Source organism: Diabrotica undecimpunctata, chromosome 9 (genome assembly GCF_040954645.1).
Source record: "Diabrotica undecimpunctata isolate CICGRU chromosome 9, icDiaUnde3, whole genome shotgun sequence".
Lineage (NCBI taxonomy): Eukaryota > Metazoa > Arthropoda > Insecta > Coleoptera > Chrysomelidae > Diabrotica > Diabrotica undecimpunctata.
The window spans coordinates 85,440,583-85,467,598 of NC_092811.1; the positions used below are offsets into that span (position 1 = coordinate 85,440,583).

General features: G+C 30.8%; 1 protein-coding gene across 6 annotated transcripts in view; it reads right to left on the minus strand.

Annotated features, from left to right (window-relative positions):
- The window catches only part of LOC140450216 (phospholipid-transporting ATPase ABCA3-like), a 314,982-nt gene that overhangs the window by 75,907 nt on the left and 212,059 nt on the right, over nt 1-27,016 (minus strand). For all 6 annotated transcript variants that reach the window (XM_072543703.1, XM_072543702.1, XM_072543699.1 and 3 more), the window contains 5 exons: nt 23,598-23,841; nt 21,412-21,591; nt 9,576-9,785; nt 2,163-2,372; nt 60-455 (listed from right to left, as the gene is read on the minus strand). In XM_072543703.1, coding sequence (XP_072399804.1) covers nt 60-455; nt 2,163-2,372; nt 9,576-9,785; nt 21,412-21,591; nt 23,598-23,841 — 1,240 coding nt within the window. The remainder of the gene's footprint in view (nt 1-59; nt 456-2,162; nt 2,373-9,575; nt 9,786-21,411; nt 21,592-23,597; nt 23,842-27,016) is intronic.

Below are 27,016 nucleotides of genomic sequence, written 5' to 3' on the forward strand. Positions count from 1 at the left end.
CAAAATGGTAAATTATGTTAAATTAATAAAATAAATATATTTAAATTTGTTTTACTTGCCTTCTTTTTGTTTCTGTAATAACTCCCACAAGACTCTTCTCGCCGATGGATCCATTCCAGCAGTAGGTTCATCCAACATAACAACTTTTGAACTTCCACACAAGGCCATTCCAACGCAAAGTTTTCTTTTCATTCCACCTGATAGAGTACTGGACTTCTCTCTCCTTTTTGGTTCCAAATCAAGTAGCTTGACGTATTTATCTATTTCTGCTTTTATTTTGCCTTTAGACAAACCTTTTAGCTTACTAAAGAAATACAAGTGCTCTTCGACAGTAAGCTCGTCGAAAATGATGTTGTGTTGTGGACAAAGACCCAAGCTGTTTCTGACTCCCCCAATGTCTGACCGAATATCATGCCCATTAATTATTGCAGTGCCATTTGTTGGGCTTATCATTCCTGTAAATTTAATTTACAATAAATTAATGTGAAGAAAGTGAAAAATAAAGAAAAGATATCTTAAATGCAGGAAGAGAAATAAATTGATAAGGCTAGGATTTTTCGATAAATACATGACCCGATGACAAAGACAATACAAACAATAAAACTCCATTCGAAATTAATTTGATAAATGAACTGACATCTAAAAATTGCATTCCAACACGTCAACTTGTCTAAGCAAAAACCCATAGCGAACTGATTTATAGTACTCAGATTGACACTCACTCTTTTAATATTATTATAGAATACTTTCGATCGTCTTTCTCAATAAAAAAGACAATACATTGTTGACAACATAATCTAAACCCAGAAACGCAAACTAGACCAATCTATCTGTCAGTAAAATCCACAGCCCATTTCGAATCAACAACCTTCTTGTTGTTTGCAATTTCCAAGTCACATAGAATCACACATCCAATTTAACTACCGAAGCTCAGTCAAAAGGCTTTAATTTCTTTGTCACTCCTCTTTCCATCTTAACTGAGTAAATTATTTGTCAAACTGAATAAGCTATTTCTCATCTTCCTTCCTACCAAATATCAGTCATTCAGAAAGACTTGCCCTCAAAGAACTTTATAACAACCCTGAAATTGTTATACAATGTAATGCCACCGTCATTCTCAACTCTTCTAATTATTTCGACAAAATATTCGAACTTCTTAATTTTACAGAATACAACCACTTCTCAAACGATCCTACTACCTATTTAGAAAAAACGACCAAATCCATTATAAATAAGTCTACTCTACCTCCAGACATAAAAAAAATCTCTTCCGAATCCGAATCCGAATTCGGTTTTGCCAGGTAGAAATCGTATGATTTCTCTTTTTGTTATTAGATAGCGTAGTTACATATAGAACAAAAAAGACTAAAGTGGTATGGACATGTAAGAAGAACTAGCGACAGCAGATGGATAAAGAGAATAACGGAATGGAGCCCCATAGGAAGAGTAAGAGAGGACTAAACGATGGAGAATGGAACAACAGAGAGAGACGGAAACGGTTGAGCGAGGGAAGGCAGTGAATACTGTAGAATCCCTAAATATATATATAGCGTAGTTACATCCGTAAATAGTTATTTTGATAACTATTGGTCTACGATGGGATAGATTTTGTTTTGATTCAGAGCAGTGGCTATACCGCTCGGAGGAGACCTAAAGAGATTGAAATACGTATAAGCGGCTTGCCACTGCCCTGTATCGAAAAAAAAATCTAATACCGTCATTATGTTTTATTTCTTTAATCCGTTTGGAGTACTAGAAACTAAATTCACTACGAATTTTGACCATGATAAGTACTAATCGAGTAACGACGAGAAGTAGTTCCACCAGGCTTGAGAATGGCAAGTGAGACCTTGCCGAAACGTCGCCACAACAATGGTTTTCAAGAAAACCAGCATTTTACAACGCGGAGTCAAACCCGGAAAAATAGTGACAGCATATATATATATATATATATATATATATATATATATATATATATATATATATATATATATATATATATATATATATATATATATATTTATATAACTTAAAGCTAAGTAAATTTAAGTGATTTTTAGTTCAGCAGTGTATATTTTTTTAAATGACCTGATCAAGTAATAAATAATTTGAAAGAAAAGATACCCGTAAATAATCAAGTTATGTAAATGTGTATGACTTACCTGTTAACATGGACATCGTTGTAGTTTTTCCCGCTCCATTATGACCTAACAAAACTGTGATTTGATTTTCAAACATATTTAAGCTTAGGTTTCTTACAGCGGTTTTCTTGCCAAAATCTTTCTTTAGATTAAATATCTGAATCCCAGGTCTAAGGTTAGGTTCCGTTTCAAAGAATTCATTCGCTGAATGATCATTATAGTTATTGTAATCTAAAATAAAAAAAAATGTGTTATTTTATAATTAAATAAATTTTGGGACAGCCAAATTCAGATTTTAAAATTATATCTTGATAAATAAGAATTTTATTTCCAAATGGTTCAGTTATTTACTATCTTAATAGGAATTAACCACAATTTTTAGTTTATAATAGGTTTATTTTGACGTTTCAATTTTCACTTCGGAAATCATTCTCAAAATAGATGTCCATGACCTTGAAGCTTAAGACCACTTATTTTTTATTGAACATTATACCTCCAACACTTATTTCATATTCCATAATTAATTCTACAAATAAGCCAATGGTGCTTTTATCGACTCCAAATCCTTAGTATATCTGGGAAGACTTTATAAGACGTAAGCACTATCCTCATTAATGCTTTAGTCCATATGTTGGCTATAATATTTTGACAATACATTTATTTAGCCTAGGGCTAGGTATAGGGTCTGTAGGCCAATACGTAGGCTTTTCAGTTAATATTGCTTCAGACTTATGCTTCAACTACGGGATGTGCAAAAGACCCATTGAATACTTAGATAGGTAGGCCAACAAAAATCCAAGGAACAATCCAGCACAAAGTAACAGCATCCCCCACTCTTCCACATTCAGGACAACGACTAGCTGACTGTCATATGCAAAGTCAGCAAGAGGACCTCAGCTAAACCAGGAAAGCAGCCAGCCAAGCGGATCTGCCACTATCAAATCTTCATGGGCGGAGATTAATAAAATCGTCAATGTAAAGAAGGTGCTGTCACCCTTTTAAGGAATAAAGGAAGAACTGCTTAAGGCAAAGAACTTTAGCGAAGCGAACAGGCTATGATCTTCATGAAATACGAAGAACTCTAAGGTGCTAAAAAGACTAAAGATTCTTCAATTTAACATATCCTCTCTAAGGATAAGTCTGAACGAGCTACGAACAGTAGTGATCAAGCAATGTCTAGATATCATCTGTTTATCAGAGACATGGTACATGACAGGAACATAACTTCTAAGGATCACTAACTACGAGGGATTTGGTAAGAGAGATATTTCTAATAAAAGAGAAGTAGCTATATACGTTAAGAATAACATCGATTGGAATAAGGTGGTATTAAATGCACAAAGTTGTAAAAATGTAGGTATTAAAATTAATAATGCTTATAGTTTTGCTATTTACAGGAAATGTCAAGACAATCTAGCCCTGAAGAAATAGACGCAATGATGAACTCCGAAGAAAACGTCATACTGGGCTGTGTCGACATCACACGACCAGGAGAAGTACTTCTGAGATACTGCGAGGACAGACAAAGATGACAAGGATGATATTCGCACCAGACGATCCAACAAGAATCAATCCAAATCCAAGGCAAAACGACTCAACGTTAGACATATTCGTCACCAAAGATGTTATTATGAAAGATATAATAACATACTACGAATGCAGTTCCGACCACCAACCAGTGACGAGAATTCTGACCTTAAGAATCGATCTTACAACGATCGAAACTGTAGAAAGATGCTTACTGGCCAAACTATAGACGACAGCTGAACAAAATGAAAATGAAGAGAGAATTCGAATCTACAGAAGAAGTAGAAAGAAAAGTAGAAGAAATCACAAGAAGAATTTAACAAAAACAACACAGGACGTATTATTCCGAACGAGCTAAGGGAAATAATAAAGGAACAAAACAGGACCAGAAGAGCCTACAAAGGAATAGAAGACAGGAATTCAAGATATAAGGAGATGAACTATCCTAATAAATAAGGACAAGACTCAGAGGCATCACAGAGGACAAATATCACATCAGGAAAGCAGAAGAAAACCACGGAAACGTATGAAGAATATTAAAAGCCAAGAAGAGAACAAAACAGAAGATGCCACCCATATTCGACAATGAAGGAACACACTACGATACTTAACATAAAGTGGATGCAATCGCAAGAAGAATGGCAGCAACACACAGGCACAATCAAAATATGTCGGACGGATCATCCATGCAAGAAGTCAACAACCCCTACGAATAAATAAGAAGAAGGAACGAATTTTTAGTAGAGAAAGAAGACCACCTAAATCCAACATAAGTTGCTAAAATTATCAGGAGACTAAAAGAAAACGGAGCACCAGAATCGGAATACATCCAAAATATCGTACTCAAGAAACTGCCGAAGGAAATGATTGTGCAACTATACTACAATTTCAGATGTTGCCTAGAAAAAGCGCATTTTCCGAACAACTGGAAACATGCAAAAATCATTTGTCTACTAAAACCAAAGAAAGACGGAAAAAGACCGGAAAACTACAGGCCAATATCTCTCCTAGAATCAATAGGAAAAATATTAAAAATTACTTACAGAAGACTGATAAAATAAGCAGAAAGAAGAAAAGTCGTCCAAGAAGACCAATTCGGATTCAGAAGAAGAAGAAACGGCGAACTACAGCTCGCAAGAGTTATTAGCGATACGAAGATCTGCTTAACAGAAACCATAAAACTGGAATGACCATATTCGACATCAAAAAGGCGTACGACACAGTCTGGAAAAAAACCCTCATACACAAGATGGACAGAGCTAGATTGCCAAATTATTTAGTTAATATATGTGATTCATATTTAACTAAAAGAAACCTTTCAAGTTTCAACAGACCAAAGACGTCCAGGATGCAAGATGTTCGAGAAGAAATGCCTCATGGCAGTATCCTATCGCCCATTTTATACAACATTTTTGTGTCAGATCTACCAACAGATGCAAGAACCAATACAACACTTTATGCAGACGTCACAGCAATCTACACATCAGGAAAAGACGACAGAAAGATAGTTCAGACGTTAGAAAACCACCTGGAGAGGATCACAAAATTCACAGAAAATGGAAAATTAAGAATAATATCATCCACTCGAAACCATCAGCCAAGTACCTAGGAGTCCACTCGACAGGAAACTAGACTTCACAAAACACGTTCAAGAGACCAAGGTAAATGCAAATGTAGCTAGAAAACTAATATAACCTTGTATTTTCAGGACAAGTCCCCTAATAAAAGCCAAGAAGATCAAATTATACCAGGCCTACGTTAGGTCGGTGATGTTATATGCAGTTCCAGTATGGAGTTTAACGACAGAAACCAACTGGAGAAAACTAAAGAGGACTGAGACGTCGTGTTATCGACTCATTCACGGTGCATCTTGGGAGGATAGAGTTTTAAAGGCAACTATCCAGGAAAAGCTCCAGTAGACATCACTAAGGCAGGTGACAGAACAGGACAAGATACTTCTTCATGATCTATATACTATATTTCTCAAGATGTATAGAAATACACATAGGCTGATCGACCATCTGATCAGCAATTTGCCAGGTGGTTACTACGTCGACCAAAGATAATAGGTACGATGCTAGAAAATAAGTACCTACAGAAAAAGATGTCAAGGAGTCCATTAGAGAAAAATCTAAGGTCCGAGAAGAGGCAGTCCAACCAGTAGGCGGTACAAAAGCAGAACGTCAAGAAAGAAGGCTATGATATCTTGAGTTAAAATATCTTAATTATTTTAAGGGCACTTAACGTTTTTATTTTTATATTCTTTTTTTTTACGTGCTGTCTCAGCGACGAAAGTTGGCAATCATCACTGCTATTCTAACTTTTGAAGTCCGAAAGACTTCAGTTAAGCTGCATCCAAACCATTTTTATTTTATTACTCATTTATCGCTTTCAGCAATTATAATTTACCGTTTGTTGATAATTTCATGTCGCTATAGTCAAATTTATAGACCAGATTGATTGACCAGAGAAATTGTAAAAGACAAAACGTCATCATACACATACATACATAAACAAATACATTATAGACATAAATAAATAGATAAAAGAACTTTGAAAAGACCGAAAGAAATGAAAAGAACAGAATAGAAACGAAGAACATGCCTTCGATGCATATGAAGGGCATAAGGAGTTTCGATAAAATTAAAAAACACTGAAGTGAATATGGTCAGCTTTTTTCAACCCTAAATTATAACTATAATAATTATATTTGTATGTAAAAAAATATATAAATATATATATATATATATATATATATATATATATATATATATACAAATATGTATATAAATATATATACAGGGTGGTCCTTAAATAATTGTACAAAAAGAAACAGTAGATTCTAAGTGCTTTAATAAAATATTGATATTAAGAATGATACAGGGTTTAAAGTGCATATTTAAAATTTCATTTTTCGCTATAACTTTCATGTTTGTAAACATTTATGCATAAAAATTTACAACTGGGTACTTTTAAATATGAGAAATTATAATTTGATGCGCACTTTGATGTAGCTAATAGAGCGCCCCACATACGGTACATACGTGGCATACATTTGCACTTAACTTTTTTGCTCTTTGAGTTACCTGTATTGGTGACAAAAATATTAAAGATACATTACTTAAAAAAAAGGTATACCTTTAATAACTTCAAAACTCAACAGTTTTCGAGTTAATCGCATTTTACAAATCAGCTGCATAATTCTGATTTAAGGCAATTACTCCAGGCAACGAAGGAAAAATAGTCAAAAACATTAATAAATCTAAATTTTGGTATAAAATACCTTTAACTAAAGTTAATAGTTAACGAAATATTAAATAAAATAAATATATCAGCAAGATAATTCATAAGAGGATTTGACAAAAAAAAAACAGAATAATAGGATTTTACATCAAACATTTTACGTTTTATGTTAAATTAAAGGAATAATCAAAACATTTTGTTTACAAACCAAATTAAGAAATAGTTAAACTAAATAACATAACTTTTTGTTAAAATAAGTGTTCGATATATCCACCACTTTCCTTAATTCATTTGTCAGTATATTCCATAAAAGATCGTCTCATATTAAATAGCATCATTGGTTCAAAAGAAACTGCTGCAATATTTATTTCTTCCCATAGTTGGTTGCGAATGTTTATGGGATTCTTATAGACACGTTGTTTTAATACGCCCCATACATCAAAATCAAGCGGATTAAATTCTGGGCTACGTGGTGGCTATAATATATAATGGATGAATATATTCTTTTGGATACATATCCAAATCTTATGGTATATTATGGAACTACATCTTATTTGTAGCAGAAGTTAAATAATGTATTAAACTGTGATGTATCTCATTCAATGGTTACTTATATACACATGGAATAACCTATGGATGACATTACTTATTTATATGATTACGTTACAGCTTACGAGTAACTATAATTATATCTCGAGCAAATGGACTATTATGATTAACTAACGAACTAATATTATGCTAAACTAAATTGCCTGTGTGTTTACTATATCTATAACAATATCGGTTATTAGGCCAATGTTATGAGGTTTTTGTAAAAATGCTGAGTCTTTAAGGTTAGATTGGTAGCAAAAGTATTATGAAACAAGACACATATATGTTATTCAATAGCTGTGCTTTAGTTTCTAATTGTCCTAATAAAAATGGGTAAACAATTTACGTAATGAATAAGTGTTCTTTTGAGATTTTTTATAAATTAAATAATTATATCAATATCTCACCTCATTGCCAAGAAATATGACTGCCACGACCAATCCAACGTTCAGAAAAGTTATATTTAAGTATGTTCTCACTGCCTTCTCTCTAGAATGTGGTGGTGAACCATCTTACATAAATCACATATTTTATGTTTTCAGCATTTTACAATAGGGAAAAGTAATACAACGCCAGTAGGTATATAAACTTAAGAAGTGATAGAAAAGGGAAATTGTAAACATGATGACGGTCAACGTCTGAATACGGACACGGCACCTAAAGAAGAAGATGAAGAATATTTTCTCCAATAAGACATTTAGCAGCCATAACAAAAATTTTGTAATGTTACATTATCATCTTTGAGTTGTTTTAATAAGAATAAACTATGAATTATGCTTATCTACAGGTATTCAGTGCTTTACCGCACAAATATCACAACTAAGAATTATTATGCAGGTGACTTATAAAATGCGATTATCTCGAAAACGGTTAAATTTTGAGGTTACTAACAAGTATACCATTTCTTGAGCTAACTTAAAGAACAAGAAAGTTAAGCGCAAATCTATGCCACATATGTGCCATATGTGGCGTCCTCGATCAGTTACATTTAAGTATGTATACAATTATAATTTATCCTAAACTTGAAAGCATCCAATTATAAATTTTGTCCAAAAATACTTACAAACGTAAAAGTTATAGCGAAAAATATTTAACACCCTGTATCTTTTTTAATATCAACATTCTATTTAAGCAAGTTGGCTTATATCGTCATATTTTAAAGTGCAGAATCTACCGTTTCTGTTTGTATAATTACTTAAAGAACGCCCTGTATATATATTGGCGTATTGGCGATCCAAATGGCAATTGTAGTTTTGGAAACTGCTGCGCAAAAGATCTCTGCGGATGAGCGGTTGAACCATCTTCTCAGGTCTTTCAGCCACGAGTTCTGGCGTCTTCCTACTGATCTTTTGCCCTGTACTTTTTCTTCCAGTATGACTTGAAGTAATTCATATCTTTCGCCTCTCAACACATGACCCAAGTATTGCATTTTCCTCTCTTTGATTATTCTTAGTAATTCTTTTTGTTTACACATGCGACGAAGTACCTCAACCTTAGTAACTCCTTGTACCCATGGAATTCTCAGCATTCGTCTGTATATACATATATATATATATATATATATATATATATATATATATATATATATATATATATATATATATATATATATATATATATATATATTACTTATATTAATTACTATATTAAATGGCAATAAACCACAATTTTAGTTAAAAATTACTTATATTTTTGATTTCCAGTATAAAACTAGTTACCAAAACACAAATTGAAATTATTATTTTCGATTTCTTGCTTGGACGTAGAAAAATATTATTCAATTATATACACATGAACTATTGGTGACGCAACCAGTTGCTTTACTCTAATAGGGTACATATAATATAATGCCCCAACTCGGTGGCGCCACCACCCGTCTGGTGGCTGGGTTCGGTCAGAACGACAACAATTTCTGGTGGCGAAACCAGTTGCCTTAGTCTAATAGGTCATATTTACTTAAATGCCCTGTGATGTACTGAGTCACTAGTGTAGCAACTAGTCTAATAGCGGTCTAAAAATATCTTTTTAACCTAGCTGTAAAAATATTGTTTAAAATATGAATCTTTAAATCACCTGAAATATTTTGATTTCCACACCAATATTTCTTTGTGAATGGGAAGTACCATTTTTGAGCTACTCCGTATTCTCCTGGAAATACCCCCTCTACATAGAGAGCAATCAATAGATACATTATTGTGTTTATTACAATCATTACCCATATTAATCCTAAGCTCAATGTGTCATCTGGAGTATTTGGTTTAAATAGAGTGCTCCAGCTTACACCTGAAATTAAAAAGGGTCTGTAAATTATGAAAAAATAGAGGTTTGTATTATCATGATCGCTACTAGTTAAGATTACTTGATAATTAATTATTTTTAACGATGTTATTGAATTATTAATTATCTATAATTTAGATCACAATTTTCAACATGATTGCATTAATTGTTAGGATCTATATATATATATATATATATATATATATATATATATATATATATATATATATATATATATTGAAAAAGTTGTATTTTATTAATTTTATTTTTATTTATAATAAATGTTGTAATTTTTAAAATATGTGGTTCGTTGTTTAATTTAATATATACCTCAGCTAACTCAATTATGTGTTCTAAGCAATCTGTCACTGTGTGACGTCGGCTCTGTAGTCTCCTGGTAGATTTCAAAAAGAAATTAAACCAAAATTTACTTTAGACTTTTGATAAATTAACCCAAATGAAGCACGTTATTTATTAATATTGAACAAATTTAATATAAACAATAAAATTCGTCTGCAACTTGGGTTGCCTTTAAAAATTTACAAAAATAGGAATCGTATAAATCTTAATGTGGTTTAGTGTCGTGACAATAAAAATTTATTACAAAATGTGGAGACTCTCTACAAGTACCTAAAAACTAAATAAATATTGCAACTTTATAAAGTGTTTAAATGAACTATAAAGAAAAAGAAAATGAACACTTTATTCCGCTGACTTTTAACTTGCATTCAAATATAATCAAAATTTCAAATGATCCCCAAAATTATTATCCAACCTCACTTTAAAACAGTTCTGATGTATTTAAAGAAAACTAACTACTCGCAAAATAATCAGTGAAACTGGACTATCAATCCTCTCTTCGGAAGTTAAGGTATGTACTATTCTATTTTTAATTTAATGATCATTAATATTTTCAATTTTTTTAAGGCCTATCGCAATTATGTTAATTCATGAATTTTAATTTTCTCAATTTAAATGACATTTCTGTACTCCAATAATAATTTATAAGTCAAATTGTTTCTCTTACTCTCTGGAACAAATTCTGGATATCTCTGCTGTGGAAACTGTGGAAAAACTAAAATTCTAATTAGACGAGTTAAAAAAACTCCCGACCTATTCCACAGTTTCAGGGCTCCCCTTCGTCGAAAAATCTTCGTCGGCATCCCCAAAAAACCTATTATCTGTTCTTTTTTTTTTCGTCTTCTATTTTTTTTAAACCATAAAACTGTCCTGTTCTGACACATTTGTCAATCCACATTAATTTCTCATAATCACTTTAATCACATCTAATTTGGGAATTTATAAAAAAAAAATGTTCAGATATAAAACTTATTCTATTACAATGCTAATACAATTTATTCTTTTCATCTCCACATCATTGTAATTTCTTATTTAACAAAACCCCTATTAATTTAGCTCCCACAGACTTGCTTGACAGTTTATTTTCTGACCTTTTTTTAAAATTTCTATGTTTAAATATTTTTTAAGAATTCTTCTTTTTTTGTTCTTTTTAAGGTTTAGACGATTCACCTATACACTAGGCAACTATACTATTCAGAAATTATTAACACTATATCAGGTAAGTCAAAATTAATTTATTTAACAATTTACTAATCTTTTTCTCTCTTTTATTTCAGAGTCGAACCCACATTGTGATGGCTTCATGAAATTCATGAACAACAAACTCATATAAAAATCCATTTAAGTTGTATCCTTTTTAACATATTGAAATCATTTCAATATACAGTGTGTAAAAGCCAAATGGAATAAATTCATTATTTAGGTTACTGTACATATTTATAAAAAATCCCGAAACACGTCAAATTTAAATTATAACTTGACATTCTTTAACGTGAAAATGCAACCCCTACCTTCAACCCCCTTAGAATGACAGGTACAACCCCCAATTTTTAAAATAGGAAGTATAGGCTTGTGATATATCGTTTGAAAGGTCTTTTCATTCTCCATTCAAAAATGTTGTCGCTTTCAAGTTTATTAAGATTAATTAAGATAAAATAAATTAAAATCATGTGGTTACCGAAATTCGCTAAAATATACTCAAAACTTATTTCCCGTTTAGGTCTTGATAATGAGAAAGTGAACAAAAACTATAGCACGCGCCTAAACAATATCAGTCGATGACTCATGTTTTTCGAATGGAATGGGTATTTACATTTAGCTGTAGTTTATTACAGCAAGTCGAGTTACGTCCCTGGATTATCCAATGTGTGACGACATATAGAAAGACTATATATACCAGTGTTTAATTAGATTAAGAGCTTCTTGTTTTGTAGTTGTTATCATACCTGTACGTTCTCAATAAATAAATTTTGTTACGAAAATAAATTTTTTAAAAAACCGTTTTCGGCTTTGACTTTCGTAACTGGCGCAGTCATTCGGATTTTTCGAAATTGTACAGTGTTCGTGTTAACCTTGCCGAATTTCGTGTGCAATTTTTCTTTTTAAAGATTAACGGAAAAAATCTACATTTCGGGTACGGTAACAGCCAACAACAAATGAAGAATGAAGAAGGAACCAGAGATTATGTTTACGATCAAACGCATAAAATTGCAATATCTGGGACACGTTATGAGAAATCAGCACCGTTACTCCCTGCTGCAGTCTATATTGCAAGGTAAAGTCAAAGGTAAGCGAGGACCCGGTAGAAGGAGAATATCATGGCTGCGGAATTTAAGAACATGGTTTAAGAAAACCTCAACGGATTTCCAACATCCGAAACGGATAGGAACCAGAAGAAGAAGAAGAACAGCCAAACGTCCAGGGCTAGGAACAAACATTGTCCACAACCCATTGGAGAAGCCAAGACCAGGGAGAAGGAACCAGCATCGTCCAGAATCCTATTGGTGCAGACGGAAGAACAAAAATAGTCTGAAGTCTATAGAAAATGAAAATATTCATGTAAGTGTTTCCTATTTTACCAAAATCCATATTTTTACCTATATATTACATATTTTTTGATTCACTGTGGAGGACATTTTAGATAATTTAGTAAATTTAACTTTTAACGAGATGGCTCAACCTAATTTTCAATTAATTAAATATCAAACAGATAACATTCCTACTTCTGATGGCAATCCGAAACAATTAAATAGATTTATTAAATCATGTGAACATTTTTTGAATAATCATAGCAATAGAGATGCAAATAATCCTATAAATGTTTGTCTTTTTGATACTGTTTTAAGTAAGTTAACTGACAAAGCAGCAGACCTTATTGCATCAAGAACAGAACTTGATTCTTGGGCAAAAATTAAAGATTCTCTTATAGTAACATTTTCTGATCAGAGATCAATTGATTGTTTAATACAAGATATAATTTCAATCAAACCAGAAAGAAACGAAAATGCACAAAATTTTGGTTTAAGAATCCAGGATGCTAGAAGCATTCTTTGTTCAAAAATAAATATGTCTAATGACCAATTAAATGTAAAAATATTAAAAATTCAACAATATGAAGATCTTTGTCTTAAAACTTTTATAAATGGCCTTAATTATCACATGCAGTTAGTAGTCAGATTAAAGAATCCTGATTCAATAGAACAAGCAATGGCTTTCGCTAAAGAAGAAGAAAATTTTATTACTTACAAAAATCGAAATAATAATACAAGACCCTCAAATTTTAATAATTATCGATCCTATAATAATTCCAATAGAAATTCAAATAATAATTCACAACACTCTTCATTTCCAAATAGAAATAATTTTTCTCGAAATAATAATTTTTCGAATTATAATAATTTTCAAAATCGACATTCTTCCCAAAGTTCTAGTCAATACAGAAATAATATTTTTTTCAGAAATCCAAATAATAATTTTCAAAATCGTCCAAGTTTTTCGAACAATGGTTTTAATAATAATAATCGTAACCAATTTCAAAGACAATTTCCAAATATACCTAGATATCAGCCATCTATTCCTATCCAAAATCAAAGCAGAAATTCAATACGACCTGAGCCAATGGATACAAGTTCCAATAACTTTAGTTTACGAAGTAATTTTAGAAATGATAGACGTCCTCCAAATAATTTATTTCATCCTACAATAACGAGTTGTAATGACATAAGAGAACGACATAATAATAATTTAAGATACAATGACAGAATTTATAATACTTATGATGTAAGATATAATAAAAATAAAAAAAGAAGATATAACGATAATAGAAGAATATATAATAATTATGATAGAAGATATAATGGGAATAAAAGAAGAATGTATAGAAGATACAATAACAATCAAAGAAGAATATATACAAGATATAATGAAAGAAAAAGATATAATGATGAAACATTTCCAGTTCACACTTCAAGAAACTCAGACTTAATTATAACGACGACGAAGAATACCAAGCCATAGGTAAATTACGTTATAATTAGACAGATATTTTTTATATAGACGGAACGCCCCTTAGTTTTACGAATGAAATAAAGCATAAAATAGATTTAGTTAATGATACTCCGGTTTACACAAGGAATTACAGATATCCGGAAGTTTATAAAAAAGAAGTTAGTAGACAAATAAATGATATGTTAAAAAATGGAATAATACAAGATTGAAACTCGCCTTTTAATTCACCCATCTGGGTAATAGAGAAGAAAATGGATGCAAGTAACCAAAAGAAATATAGAATAGTTATAGATTACCGCAAACTGAATGAAAATACAATAGAAAATAAATTTCCCTTGCCATTAATAGATAATATTCTAGATGGTCTAGGAAGAGCTCAATATTTTACTACTTTAGATTTAGCAAATGGTTTCCACCAGATAGAAATGGAACCAGCCGATGTACCAAAAACAGCATTTTCCACAGAGACAGGACATTATGAATTTTTACGTATGCCGTTTGGATTGAAAAATGCCCCAGCTACTTTTCAAAAAGTTATGAATAATGTATTAAGAGGATATCAGAATGAAATATGCTATATATATTTAGATGATATAATTGTTTTTTCCTCATCATTGCAAGAACATGTTAAAAGACTGAAAGCAATTTTTGAAAGACTAAGAAAATCTAATTTAAAAATACAACTAGATAAATCAGAAATTTAACGAACAGAAGTGGCATATTTAGGTCATATTATAACAAAAGACGGAGTACGACCAAATCCAGAAAAAATAAATGCAGTCAAAAACTTTCCTATTCCTACTACACAAAAAGAAATAAAGTCATTTTTAGGATTAGCAGGATATTACAGAAGATTTATCCAAAATTTCGCCAAAATAGCTAAACCTTTAACTATGTGTCTAAAGAAACATGCAAAAGTTATACACACTCCAGAATTTAAAAAATCTTTTAATCATCTTAAAGAACTTTTAATTAATGCTCCAATTTTAAAATATCCAGATTTTTCAAAACCATTTATATTAACTACAGACGCTTCAAATATAGCCTTAGGTGCAATTTTGTCACAAGGAAAAGTCCCAAATGATTTACCCGTAGCGTATGCCTCAAGAACTCTTAATCAAACAGAGCAAAATTATTCAACGATAGAAAAAGAACTTTTAGCAATTGTATGGGCTTGTAAAACATTTAGACCTTATTTATACGGCAGATCTTTTGAAATTTTATGCGACCATAGACCCCTAATATGGTTATTTAATTTAAAGGAACCCAACTCCAAATTATTACGATGAAGATTAAAATTAGAAGAATTTAACTATACTATAAAACACGATACACAGACTAAACGGTATGCCGATTGTCGTCGCTAAATTTGGTTCGGCCGCGCAGCTACGTCACGCGGGAACCTAAAATTTATTTGCTCCATTTGCTCCTTGTTTGTTGTTTGTAGTTTCGATACATTAAATTCGTACTTGGTGGCGTTGAAAGTGATTAAATTGAGGTTTTAAAATATTAAGCTGTAAACGATTAAAGTAATTGTGGATTATTTTAGTTACAAATTGTTGTTTATTGTTGTAATTTTGCTTAATAAATTTAAAAAGTTTCTTTTTATAATATTCAGAATTTTATATCTTTTTGAGTACAAAAACATATGAACAAAGATTTCAATATTTCAAAATTTTCATAGGAAGTGTAATTATTTTACGAATATCCAAATTTCTTGTTTATGTTGTTTTATCAATGTTATAAAAAAAAACAAACCGATAAATATTTGGTATATTAAAATTATTTTATGTGGTACAATTTTCATTGGGACAGTTAAGCCCATGGAATTTATTTGATAAATCTTCATATTATTTCTTTTGATAAAAGATATTTGTATTTGTTTATTTATGTTATTTTTATTTATTTCCTTTTCCTATTTTATCCCGATAAGGAACAACTAAGAGATACTGGAAGCCACGAGAAAAGATAAGTATAACCTAAGCTGATTTTTTTTGTATAATAAAATAACACCCTGAGATTTGCGACACTTAGATAATTAATTAAATAATTAATTAAAATAATTAAATACATAAAAAGTTAATATAAAAGTAAGGGAAAGCAGATCTTAGTAATATGTATATATATATATATATATATATATATATATATATATATATATATATATATATATATATATATATATATATATATATATATACACATATGTATGTATATCAAAGTCTAATAAAATTTTCTTACTTTAAATTTTTAGATTTCTGACCTGGTTTAACTTGAAATCAACCTTTTTCTGCTTTGTAAATAAAATTGTATGTAAATAAAACACAATTTTATGTGAAATATTTTTACAGACCCAAAAGTAAAGTGAATGTTTATATTAATTTTGTTTTATTTTTTTAATATATTGTGGTAAATGTATATTGGACAAAAGATAAAATCTGTATTGTTCAATGGAAATGCAAGAAATGAAAAAGAATATAAAATACAATTTTTTATTTAAAAAGCGATGATAGGTACATAATTTTAAAATTCGAACAATATTACCGCTTGATTTAGCATTGGCGAATGAAAATTAAGGTTCCCATATGACGTCACGCGTTCGCCTTTCATGCGCAAAAACATACCGGTAGTCTGTGTATCGTGCTATAAAATATAAACCCGGTAAAACGAATATTGCCGATTCTTTAAGTCGAATAAATATTAATGCAATTGAAACAGAATCAAATATAAATAATCCCGGTGACATAGATTTTGATATCGACCAATTTTTAGCTGAATTTAATCCAGACATAGTTGATGAAAATGTAATAAATGAAACTTTGCAAATTCTCGATAACAATGAGGTTACAGAAAACCCACAAGTAAATAAAATTATGTCAACAGGAAATAAGAACAATGAAAACGTTGAAATGATACTCAGACACAGATACAGCCCATAGTGCTGAATCTTCAAATGAAAATAGTTTCTCATTGTTGGATGAAATAATAAACAATAAAGCCTATCAACTTATCGTTAAGAGAGCGCCTTTTGCAAATTATTTAAAACGCGAATGCGAGAATTTTGAAGGACATAAAATAATAAGAGCTACTATTTCAGCTGACGAAGAAAGTGTGACACAATTCCTAAAAGAAAATGCGTGCAAAAATACTTTATACATTTATTTCTGATCTCAAGAATTACGACCAATATTTCAGAATGTATGGCGTAAATATTTTACAAAATTAAAATTGATTGAATGTACAAAATTAGTTAACAATGTTTTACCAGAAGAAAGAAATCAACTAATAAAATATAACCACGACGGCAAAACGAATCATCGAGGAATTTCAGAGACTCTTAGAGCTTTAAAAATAAATTACTACTGGAAATCAATGAAAAAAGATATAGAAAAATATATAAACGAATGTAAGATATGCCAAAGATCAAAATATAATAGAAATCCACATAAAGAACCTTTAATATTAACCCACACACCCTCCAAGCCTTTTGAGATAATACATATAGATACTTATAAAGTTGGCAATCAAAGATTTTTAACAATTATAGATAAATTTTCAAAATATGGCCAAGCGTTACCATATTTTGGCACAGCGATATCAGCGTGTCAACAATTAGTACATTTCTTTTCATTTTTCAGAATACCGAAACAAATTGTTGCAGATAGTGGCGGAGAATTTAAAAATGACGTTGTAGACGAATTACTAAAAACGCATCAAATAAAAATACATTTTACTACTCCATATCATCACGAATCTAATTCCCCGGTAGAAAGATTCCATTCTACCTTAACTGAGCACTTAAGATTACTAAAAGAAAAAGATAAAGATGCAGATAATATTTCCATTATGCCTTATGCTCTTATTGCCTATAATAGTACTATACACTCAGCAACTGGCCATACACCTTTCGAATTAGTATCGGGACATACAGACAGTAAAGATCCCATGAGACTTATTCCAGCACAAGCTTATACTCAATATGTTAATGCACATCAAAATAATACTCAAGCTCTATATACAAGTATACAAGAAGAAAATCAAAAACTTAAAGAGAATATAATTGGAAAAAGAAATAAAGATAGAAACTCAAAAGATCCTCGTTTAGGATCACAAGTTTATAGAAAAACAGAAACTCGCGGAGGAAAATTAAGTAGAAAATATACTGGACCTTATATACCCTCACAAATATTAGAAAATGGGAAAATAGAAATGGAAAATCCCAAGAATAAAAAGAAAATAATAGTCCACATAAACGAAACTAAAATAATGCCTAATATTACAGATTTATCGTCGGAATCTTCGGAGCAGTCAACTTTATCAACGCAAGAGACAACTTAGTCAAGTTTGAAGATGTAACTACATATCCAGGACTCCTACCTTTTAGATTAGGTACCTCCAAAATAATTTCTACACACTGGATATTTATACAAATTTACAATTTAACTTCTGTCATACAAGAATTTTATTTATTAAAAAATGAAGCTCAAAGACTACACACAAGTTTCAGAAATCAAACAAGTTATTATCCAGAATTAGAAAACTCATTTATTTCTTTAATTACGTTACAAAGTAAAATAGAAGAACAAATATATCAAATTATTCCACCTTTGTATAAGGAAGAAAAAAGAATAAAAAGAGGACTTCTAAATCCTCTAGGAACAATAATAAAATGTATTACAGGAAATATGGACCAAGAAGACGCACAAAGAATAGAAAACGAAATAAAACAATTAAAAGATAATTAAAGTAACTTAAAAGTAAATTCCCTAAGACAAATATCTTTATTGCAAGATTCTATAAATACTTTTAATAATGCTATAAATAATATTTCACATAATCAATTGATTTTGAAATCAAAAATTGAAGCTATAGAGAATAAATTAGCTTTATTTGAAAAAAGTATGTATACACATATTCAGTCATTTATAGTAATAAATCAAATTACTTTACTTTATCAAACAATTTATGATATTTTTGAGAAAGTAGAAACTGCAATCTCATTTGCCAAAATAAATACCTTGCACAATTCTATAGTAAATCCAATTGAACTTTTAAATGAAATAAAGAAAGCAAAATCTCAGACAAAGTCAAAATTAATGCCTTTTGATACTACACTAGGAAAAATAATTCAGTATGAGAAAATAATAAATATTAAGAGCTATTCAGTAAATTCTATAATTACATTTGTATTAGAGATTCCATTAGTTGAATCGGAAATATATGATTATTACCAGCTATTCCCTATTCCTATTCCTATGAACAACTCAAATTATCTTATTCATTTACCTTACAAACCTTTCCTTGCATTTAATGAATTTAGCTATATCTACATGGAAGATATATGCACAGAAATAGATTCAGAAGAGTACATATGTAAAGGAAGTAATAGACTAACGATAACCGAAGAAGCCCCTTGTGCAGTCCAATTAATAAATTTCAAGAAAAAGGCATTGTCATGTGAATATTTCGAAGTAAAGATAAAGAAGATAGAATCTACAAGAATCAGCGACGAAAAATGGATAGTTACAGTTCCAGAAGAAGAATTAGCAATTATTGAGTGCCCAAACTCAAAAGAAAATTTACCTATACATGGAAGCTACGTTTTAGAATCCGTTCCTGAATGTACCGTGAAAATCAAGAATGAAGTCTTCCAAACAGAAAAAATTAGTAAAAACCACTTTGCTCATATAAATCTTCCAAAAGTTATTCCTTCTATTAATATTTTTCAAAATGAAAGTTCAAATTTTTCACCAATAAATCTTAATACAATTAACCTTAGAAAGACTAAAGATATTTTAGAAAAGTTAGAAACACAAAAATATAAGTTAAAAGATAATAATTCAATTTATTTTAAGCAAACAAGTTTTTGGACAATCTGTATATATATAATAATTTTCATTTTAATTTTATATTATTTAACTAAATATTGTAAAACTGTGCGTCAAAGAAAACAAGAAGAAACAAGAAAAGAAGAAACCCAAGGATTTATTGTGTAAAGAAGCACACCCCAAGGATATGCTTCTTTCTAAGGGAGGAGGAGTTACGTCCCTGGATTATCCAATGTGTGACGACATATAGAAAGACTATATATACCAGTGTTTAATTAGATTAAGAGCTTTTTGTTTTGTAGTTGTTACCATACCTGTACGTTCTCAATAAATAAATTTTGTTACGAAAATAAATTTTTTAAAAAACCGTTTTCGGCTTTGACTTTCGTAACTGTCGTTTCTGCTTAGAACGGTGCGTTGACGTATAAAAAACGGATTTATGAATAAATGTCAATATTGCCAAAAATTTACTCATGTTGTTTGTGAAAAGACCAATTCAATTAATGGTAATGAAATTTTCTTTAATACCACTTCCGAATTATTGCATTCACAGTATAGTATTTATAACTAGCACAGTATATATTTAAATAACTGTCATTTTCAACAAGCATAATAAACACTGAAAATTCATTTTTCTGCAACTCCTAACTTGCAATTATTCACATACACTTTCTGAGTTAAAAAAAAATTGAAAAAATTAAAAATTAAACTAATAAATGCTGTCAACGTAATTTAGAGTGGGAGTTATGAAAAAAAAATTAGATTTTTTTTATTATAGAGATTTCAGAACCTTAAATGTATGATTAAGACTCTCAGTAACCTTAAAAAGACCGGAATAACAAGTTTCAACAAATTTAATTACGAATTCCCATAAAATTGCTGGAGACAACGAAGATACACGAAACCAGATACCTCCTACAGCTTCACTGACCCGATATTCGTGTTTAATGGCCTTAAAAACCCCCGATGACAATTGAAACTATTTCCATGATTATTTTCCGAGTTGCGAATTTTTATTTTTTTAAGACTTTGAAATGCACTTTGGAAAATGCATTTTCCGCCTACAACAATGCAATTTTCATTTATCCCTCATTCCAAGTAGTCAGGTATTTTCCTGAAGCTCTTCCAAATTGAATGCAAAAGGTTTCATATCGATCCGTCTTACTTTAAAAAAGTTAGAGGTTTAGACAATTTTAGTGCTTTATTTCCTCGGCTAAAATCATCCTCAAATCAATTTCATAGATTACACTTACACATACATTACAATTAATTATTTATACATGAGACTTATTTACCAATTTAAATGAAATTTTATTTAAAGCCATTACGACTTTTGGCATAATGAAATAGCTCACTATTTACTAATAATATACTCCCCGACCTTTCATCGTTGTTAAAATCGAAATAGATATTGTTAGTCAGCTCTAATTACTTACCATCTCCGGTTCCTTCATACATAAGTACAACTTGGAATCCAAAAGCCATAGCAGTATTTGGCAACAAACTTGTTAATAATTTAGTAGATAACGCAAGCTCAGAGTAGTTATTCTGCATAAATAAATAAGGAGCGTAAGATATGAACCAAGCTAAACCTGCCATTGTTGCTGCAGTGTTTGCTGAAAAAAGAAAAATATATGCAATGATATATTGTAACTAAAGTAAAAAAGTTTAGTAATGCCTCATACTTTTACGGAAAACTACAAATAATAATTAATACTTTTTTTTTCTATTTATAATATTTATTTGCTCTAGCTCAGTCGGGTTGTATTTATCCACAGGGAAAAAGCAGATATCGGCATAGGGTAAATTTTGCTTGTTGAAGTATTCCCTAGCTGCATGTAAAGCAACTATAGAGCGTTCTACATTAAGAAAATAACATTGCGGAGATAGGGCCATGTATTTCTTATGGACGATGGAAGCGCAACGATGCCACGACGAACACAAGCACGATTCAGGGTTGTGTTAATTGTATTTTCATTTCCACAGACATGAACTAAAATTAATGTTTTTTAACATAATTGACCAAAAGTGTCCATTCGAAACAAAAGATGAAAAGTACGGAGAATGATTTTAATTAAATAAATAGTATTTACAAAGGATAATTTTTTTTATATTTGTTTAATTATAGTGGCCACAGTTCATTTATTTTTCGGTGAGAATACCCTATGCCATGAATAATGGAAATCAGTAAAAAATATTGCTTAGCTAAATCATGCATTTTGCCGGCTATTAAAGATAAGCAATTAAACGAACCGCTGTGTATAGCGTGGTTCTCCAGTTATCCAGATGAGCGTACGTCAGCGATTTTATGTCGTTTTTTGACTACATAATGATAATAAGGCTTTGTGGTTCTCTAGCAGATATTCTGACTTTATAGTTAAATGTTAATTAAAAATGGAAATTTAAAAAGTAAGCCAAGGGAATATCTTGGACATCCGTGCAAAACAAAGTGTTTAAAATGTATTTAATTATTATCTAAATTTAAGAAGTGGTGAAAGTGCTATGACGAAAGTAAGTTTTAATACTACTTCTAAAATACGCAAAGAAGCTGCGGAAAGAGGACTAAGGCTCATAAAAAACAAGAAAACGTACCAAAAGTAGAGTGAACAGCAGAAACTTCACTTACGATGCAGTAGTTTATACGCAGCTACGTGCCATCGTGCAAGGTTTTTTCTTTAAAAATTTACTGCCGACATTAAACAAAGTTTTTGCACCGATTAAAAAAGACAAAGATTTAGTAACATGTCACTTACAACAATATGGAGAAAACTCCATAAAAACAACTTTGTTTTTTGTTAACGAGGAGTAAAGTCAAATATGATTGAATGGCTCGATATTCTAAAATGGAGGTATCAGTATTTGTGCGAGTTAAAAAAATTTCGTTCTCAAGGATACACCGTCGTTTATTTGAACGAAACTAGGGTGAATGTTAGACACAGTGTTTTCAAAGAATGAAAGGGCCTCTCAGTGACTTCAACCAGGGATGCGTTTGTTAAGGGTTTGTCAACAGGCCTAAAATAGCCGACACAACTAGGCTCCCGATTTGTTATAGTGCGTGCGGGTAGCGAATTGGGCTTTGTATAAGGTGCTGTTTTTTGGTTTTTAGTTAAAAAAAACTCAACAGACTTCACGATAAGCAAGGAGAAATTTTTATGTATGTGATTGCTGTTGTTACTTACATAAAAATAAAATAAAGCTGCACTTGTTTTTTTTTAGTTACATCTTATCTAAACATCTTATCTAAAGAAACAAGTATTTATAATGCATTATTTTGTATTCAACTATACATATCCTTTTATTAGTGAAATTAATTAACTACAACTACACAGTGCTGAATACCACTCTAATTGGAAGGAATCATATATCAACAATCTAATAGCAACACGTGCATGAGAGTTTTGGCAACACTGATCTCCATAAGCGCAATGTTATTTTCTTAACTTAAAACAAAGTATATGGTAAAATTCTACTGTCATATAAATATTTCAGATAATTTGATTATTTATTTGAGAGCTTCAAAAATTATTAACGTTACTTTTTAGATTTTATTTTTATTTTTAATATCACATTACTCGTATTTCGTTATCATCTCAAATTCTAAAGTAATTTTAAAGTTTCTTACCTTTGGAAAAAAAGACGCTCAGGGCAAAGCAAAAAGTAATCATAGAGCAACAATATAGTAATAGAAATACAAACAATACGAATGGATCTGCATAGGTAAAAACGGTGTATTCTGTGTTCGAGTACCATCTTATTTTGAGAAGTATTACCATAAGTGCTACAGAGATTACCACAAAAATGAAGCACTTGACAAACCAAGCCAACCAATGTAGCCAGTTAGGAAGCCCCATAATTTTCATTGATTCCTAAAATATAATTATATAGTTAATATTTAGTCAATTTTTGGTATAAGCGCATAAACAAAGATACAACTTGTCAAATATAGCTTCAGATTTGGTCTTTTTAGTATCAGACTCTACCTCCGATTTGCACTAGATAGCAACACAATTCTCCGCTAAAAAATTTTTTTTTTCTTTTACTTGTATTGAAATATTGTGAATATTTAAGTTTTTAAATTACTTAAATTAATTTATATTAACTTTTTTTTAAGCCCGTTTCTCTATTCGGACTGCCAAATATATGCCACTCCTACTTCTCGCCATTCATCTCTGTTCTCTGTGTTGTTAACTTTAAGAGTCTGTATAAACGAGAGAGGTAATAGCAAATGTAATTTTTCTTGTGCAGCGCGAAGCGGTACAAAATCAACCTATTGAAGATTTTAAAAAAGGACAGGAGCCTTAGCAACGGAAATAAGTTTGAATACTATAAAAAAGTTATCTCGGAAAATAAAAAATATAAAAGTACGTGTTTCTATACTATTTTCGACGTCTAACATGAAGGAAATCTGCCCTTAAATCCAATATGACGATTTTGACAGATGTTTACTTTGTCGTATAATAAATTGTATATCGCCGAAAAACGAATTTTTACATTCGAACACCAAAAAATGACGAAGACAATATTTATATAAGGTCACAGGAAACTTTGCAAAAAGTGATATGGGGTATAGGGTTTCGATGAAGGAAAGCTAGTAACAGAAAAATTTTATTGAAAAGCCCTTTTGTATTTTTGTCTTAGAAATAATAAACGTTATAGGGAAGAAAATCGGTCCATAATTTACATAACTTATATCCATTCCTCTCACACCCATGATCAAAAATTGGAATAACAGTACCATCGAAGGTTTGCACAAGCCAGTGTTCAATTGGCAGAGGCTAATTATTTTTCATGCCATCTACGAAATGGGTTTTCTAAAAAATGCATGTTTAAATGCAAGTCCGGAGATCATAGAAAAATTTTATATGATAATTTATAAAAAATTAATTTATGTTCAAAAAGTTTGTTTTGAAATCTCTGGATAATATGTAGATTACTAGCTTTGGTACAGCCCCAGAGTTGGCACCCATATGACCTCAGTACTTGCTTGTAAATGGATAATTTATTATGAATGGATAATGTTGAATTTTTTCAAATCAGCGAATACAATTTCTTATATCTAATATCTCTCTTCTGTATGACATGGACTTTCCAGCGCAGCCTTGCGTCTAGGATGATGACCAAGTATTTTGCTGATGTAGCATAAAGAACTTGGGTATTATTTATTCTAACTGGGAAATTTTTTATTTGTAAAGTTAATGTGAGCAGGTAAATTTGGTCTCATTAAATTTTATTCGCCATTTTCTGGTCCAGGTATGTATTGTATTTACTGACAGTTGCAACTTATCAGTCGCTTCTTTACGAAGGATGCAATAGTGTTTTGTTCTAGCTCTGTGATGTCACACGTATACAATAGGTACAGGACCGGAGCTAATACACTCCCTTGTAGCACGCCAGTTTTGATCTCGCTTAAATCGGTGTACACTTCTTATTTTACTCTGAAATATCTACTCGCAATGTATGATTCTAAGATTTCTGAATACTGTTTAGGCATGAACGTTATTAGTTTACAGTTTAAACCCTCATGTCAGATATTAGCAAACGCCTGTGCTACGTCCAAGAAGATCGTAGAGCAGACTTTCTTTCCTTCTAATGTTTTTTCTATTATATTCGTTATTCTGTGAACTTGATCTATAGTGGAATTTTGACTTCTGAAACCAAATTAATGATTTGGTATAAAGATTTTTTCTTTCTATTATTGGTTTTAATCTTCTTAATAGAAGTTTTTAAAATAGTTTTGACATCACCGGAAGAAGTGATATTGGTCGATAGGATGTCACTTCATTAGGAGGTTTACCTGGTTTGGCAATCATAATGACTTCCGCTACTTTCCAGGGTTTGGGAACATATCGCAACCTAAAAGCAGCATTTATTAGGTGTGCCAGTTTAACTTTCTCCTTTCTTGGTAGATTTTTTAATAGTTCTTTTGTTATGAGATTATATTCTAGAGCTTTCTTAGGATATTTATTCTCTTTTATAGCTGTTGGTACTTCTTAAAATAATGTCAATGTTATTCTCTCTACGGTTTGGAATGGTTCTTCACATCTCAGTTCTTTACCATTATTGTCATTGAGTTTAAACGTGCTTTCTAAATGATCTGAAAATCGTTCTGTTTCTGTTCGTTACTTCTAGCCCAGTTGCTGTTTTCCCTGATCAGCTGTTAAATTACTTAAAAAGGAATCAATTGTTGAATTTTTTATATTGTGTATCATCCTTTTTAGTTTTTGTGTAGCATTATTTAGACTAGTTTTGTCTCGTAGAGCTCAGTATTGCTGCCATTTTTTCTTAAATTTCTTTTTTCTGCGTTCTCTGATTTCTTTTGGATAGTTGTTTCCTTTTGTTCTAGTAGTTGTTGTGGGAGTATTTTCCCAACCTACCTGTTGGATATTTTTTATAAAAACTTCTAATTCGTTATTAAGTTGCCTCGTTTTTCTCAATGACACAGCAAGGTATATTTTGAAGCTTTTCCAGTCAGCTTTTGATTAGTCGATATTGGATTGAACTCTTTTTTGATCACTGTATTACTCATAGTTAAAATTATCGGTGTGTGATCAGAGTTCATGTTTCAGCCGTCATTGATATTCAGATAGTTAGCTGAGATATTTTTGTATAAAGCTAAGCCAACTCGAATCACATTGATTCTAAGGTCTAAGTGTATAAGGCAGCGACTTGGACGCAAAGGTGGAAAAATTCAATATAAAGGCAGCCTGAGAAAATACTCCTAAACTACCAAGGAGTTTAAAAAGAAAAAAATACCCTAAATAAATCATGGAATTGTTCTATGCAAAAAGGAAGAACAACAAAAAAATATCAACTAATTAGAGCACCATAAGACAGAACAATAGTAAACCAACTTGGCTTACAACTAAAAAAAAAGAGATTAAGAAACTTTAGAATGAATCCATTAGCGAATTTCTAAACCATTTGACAAATGATTCTAGTACTGAATACTCGCTATGGAAAACTACCAAGAATTTAAAGGGACCAAATATTCAAACGCCTTCTATAAAAAATACCCAAGGACTTTGGGTGAAAAACACCGAA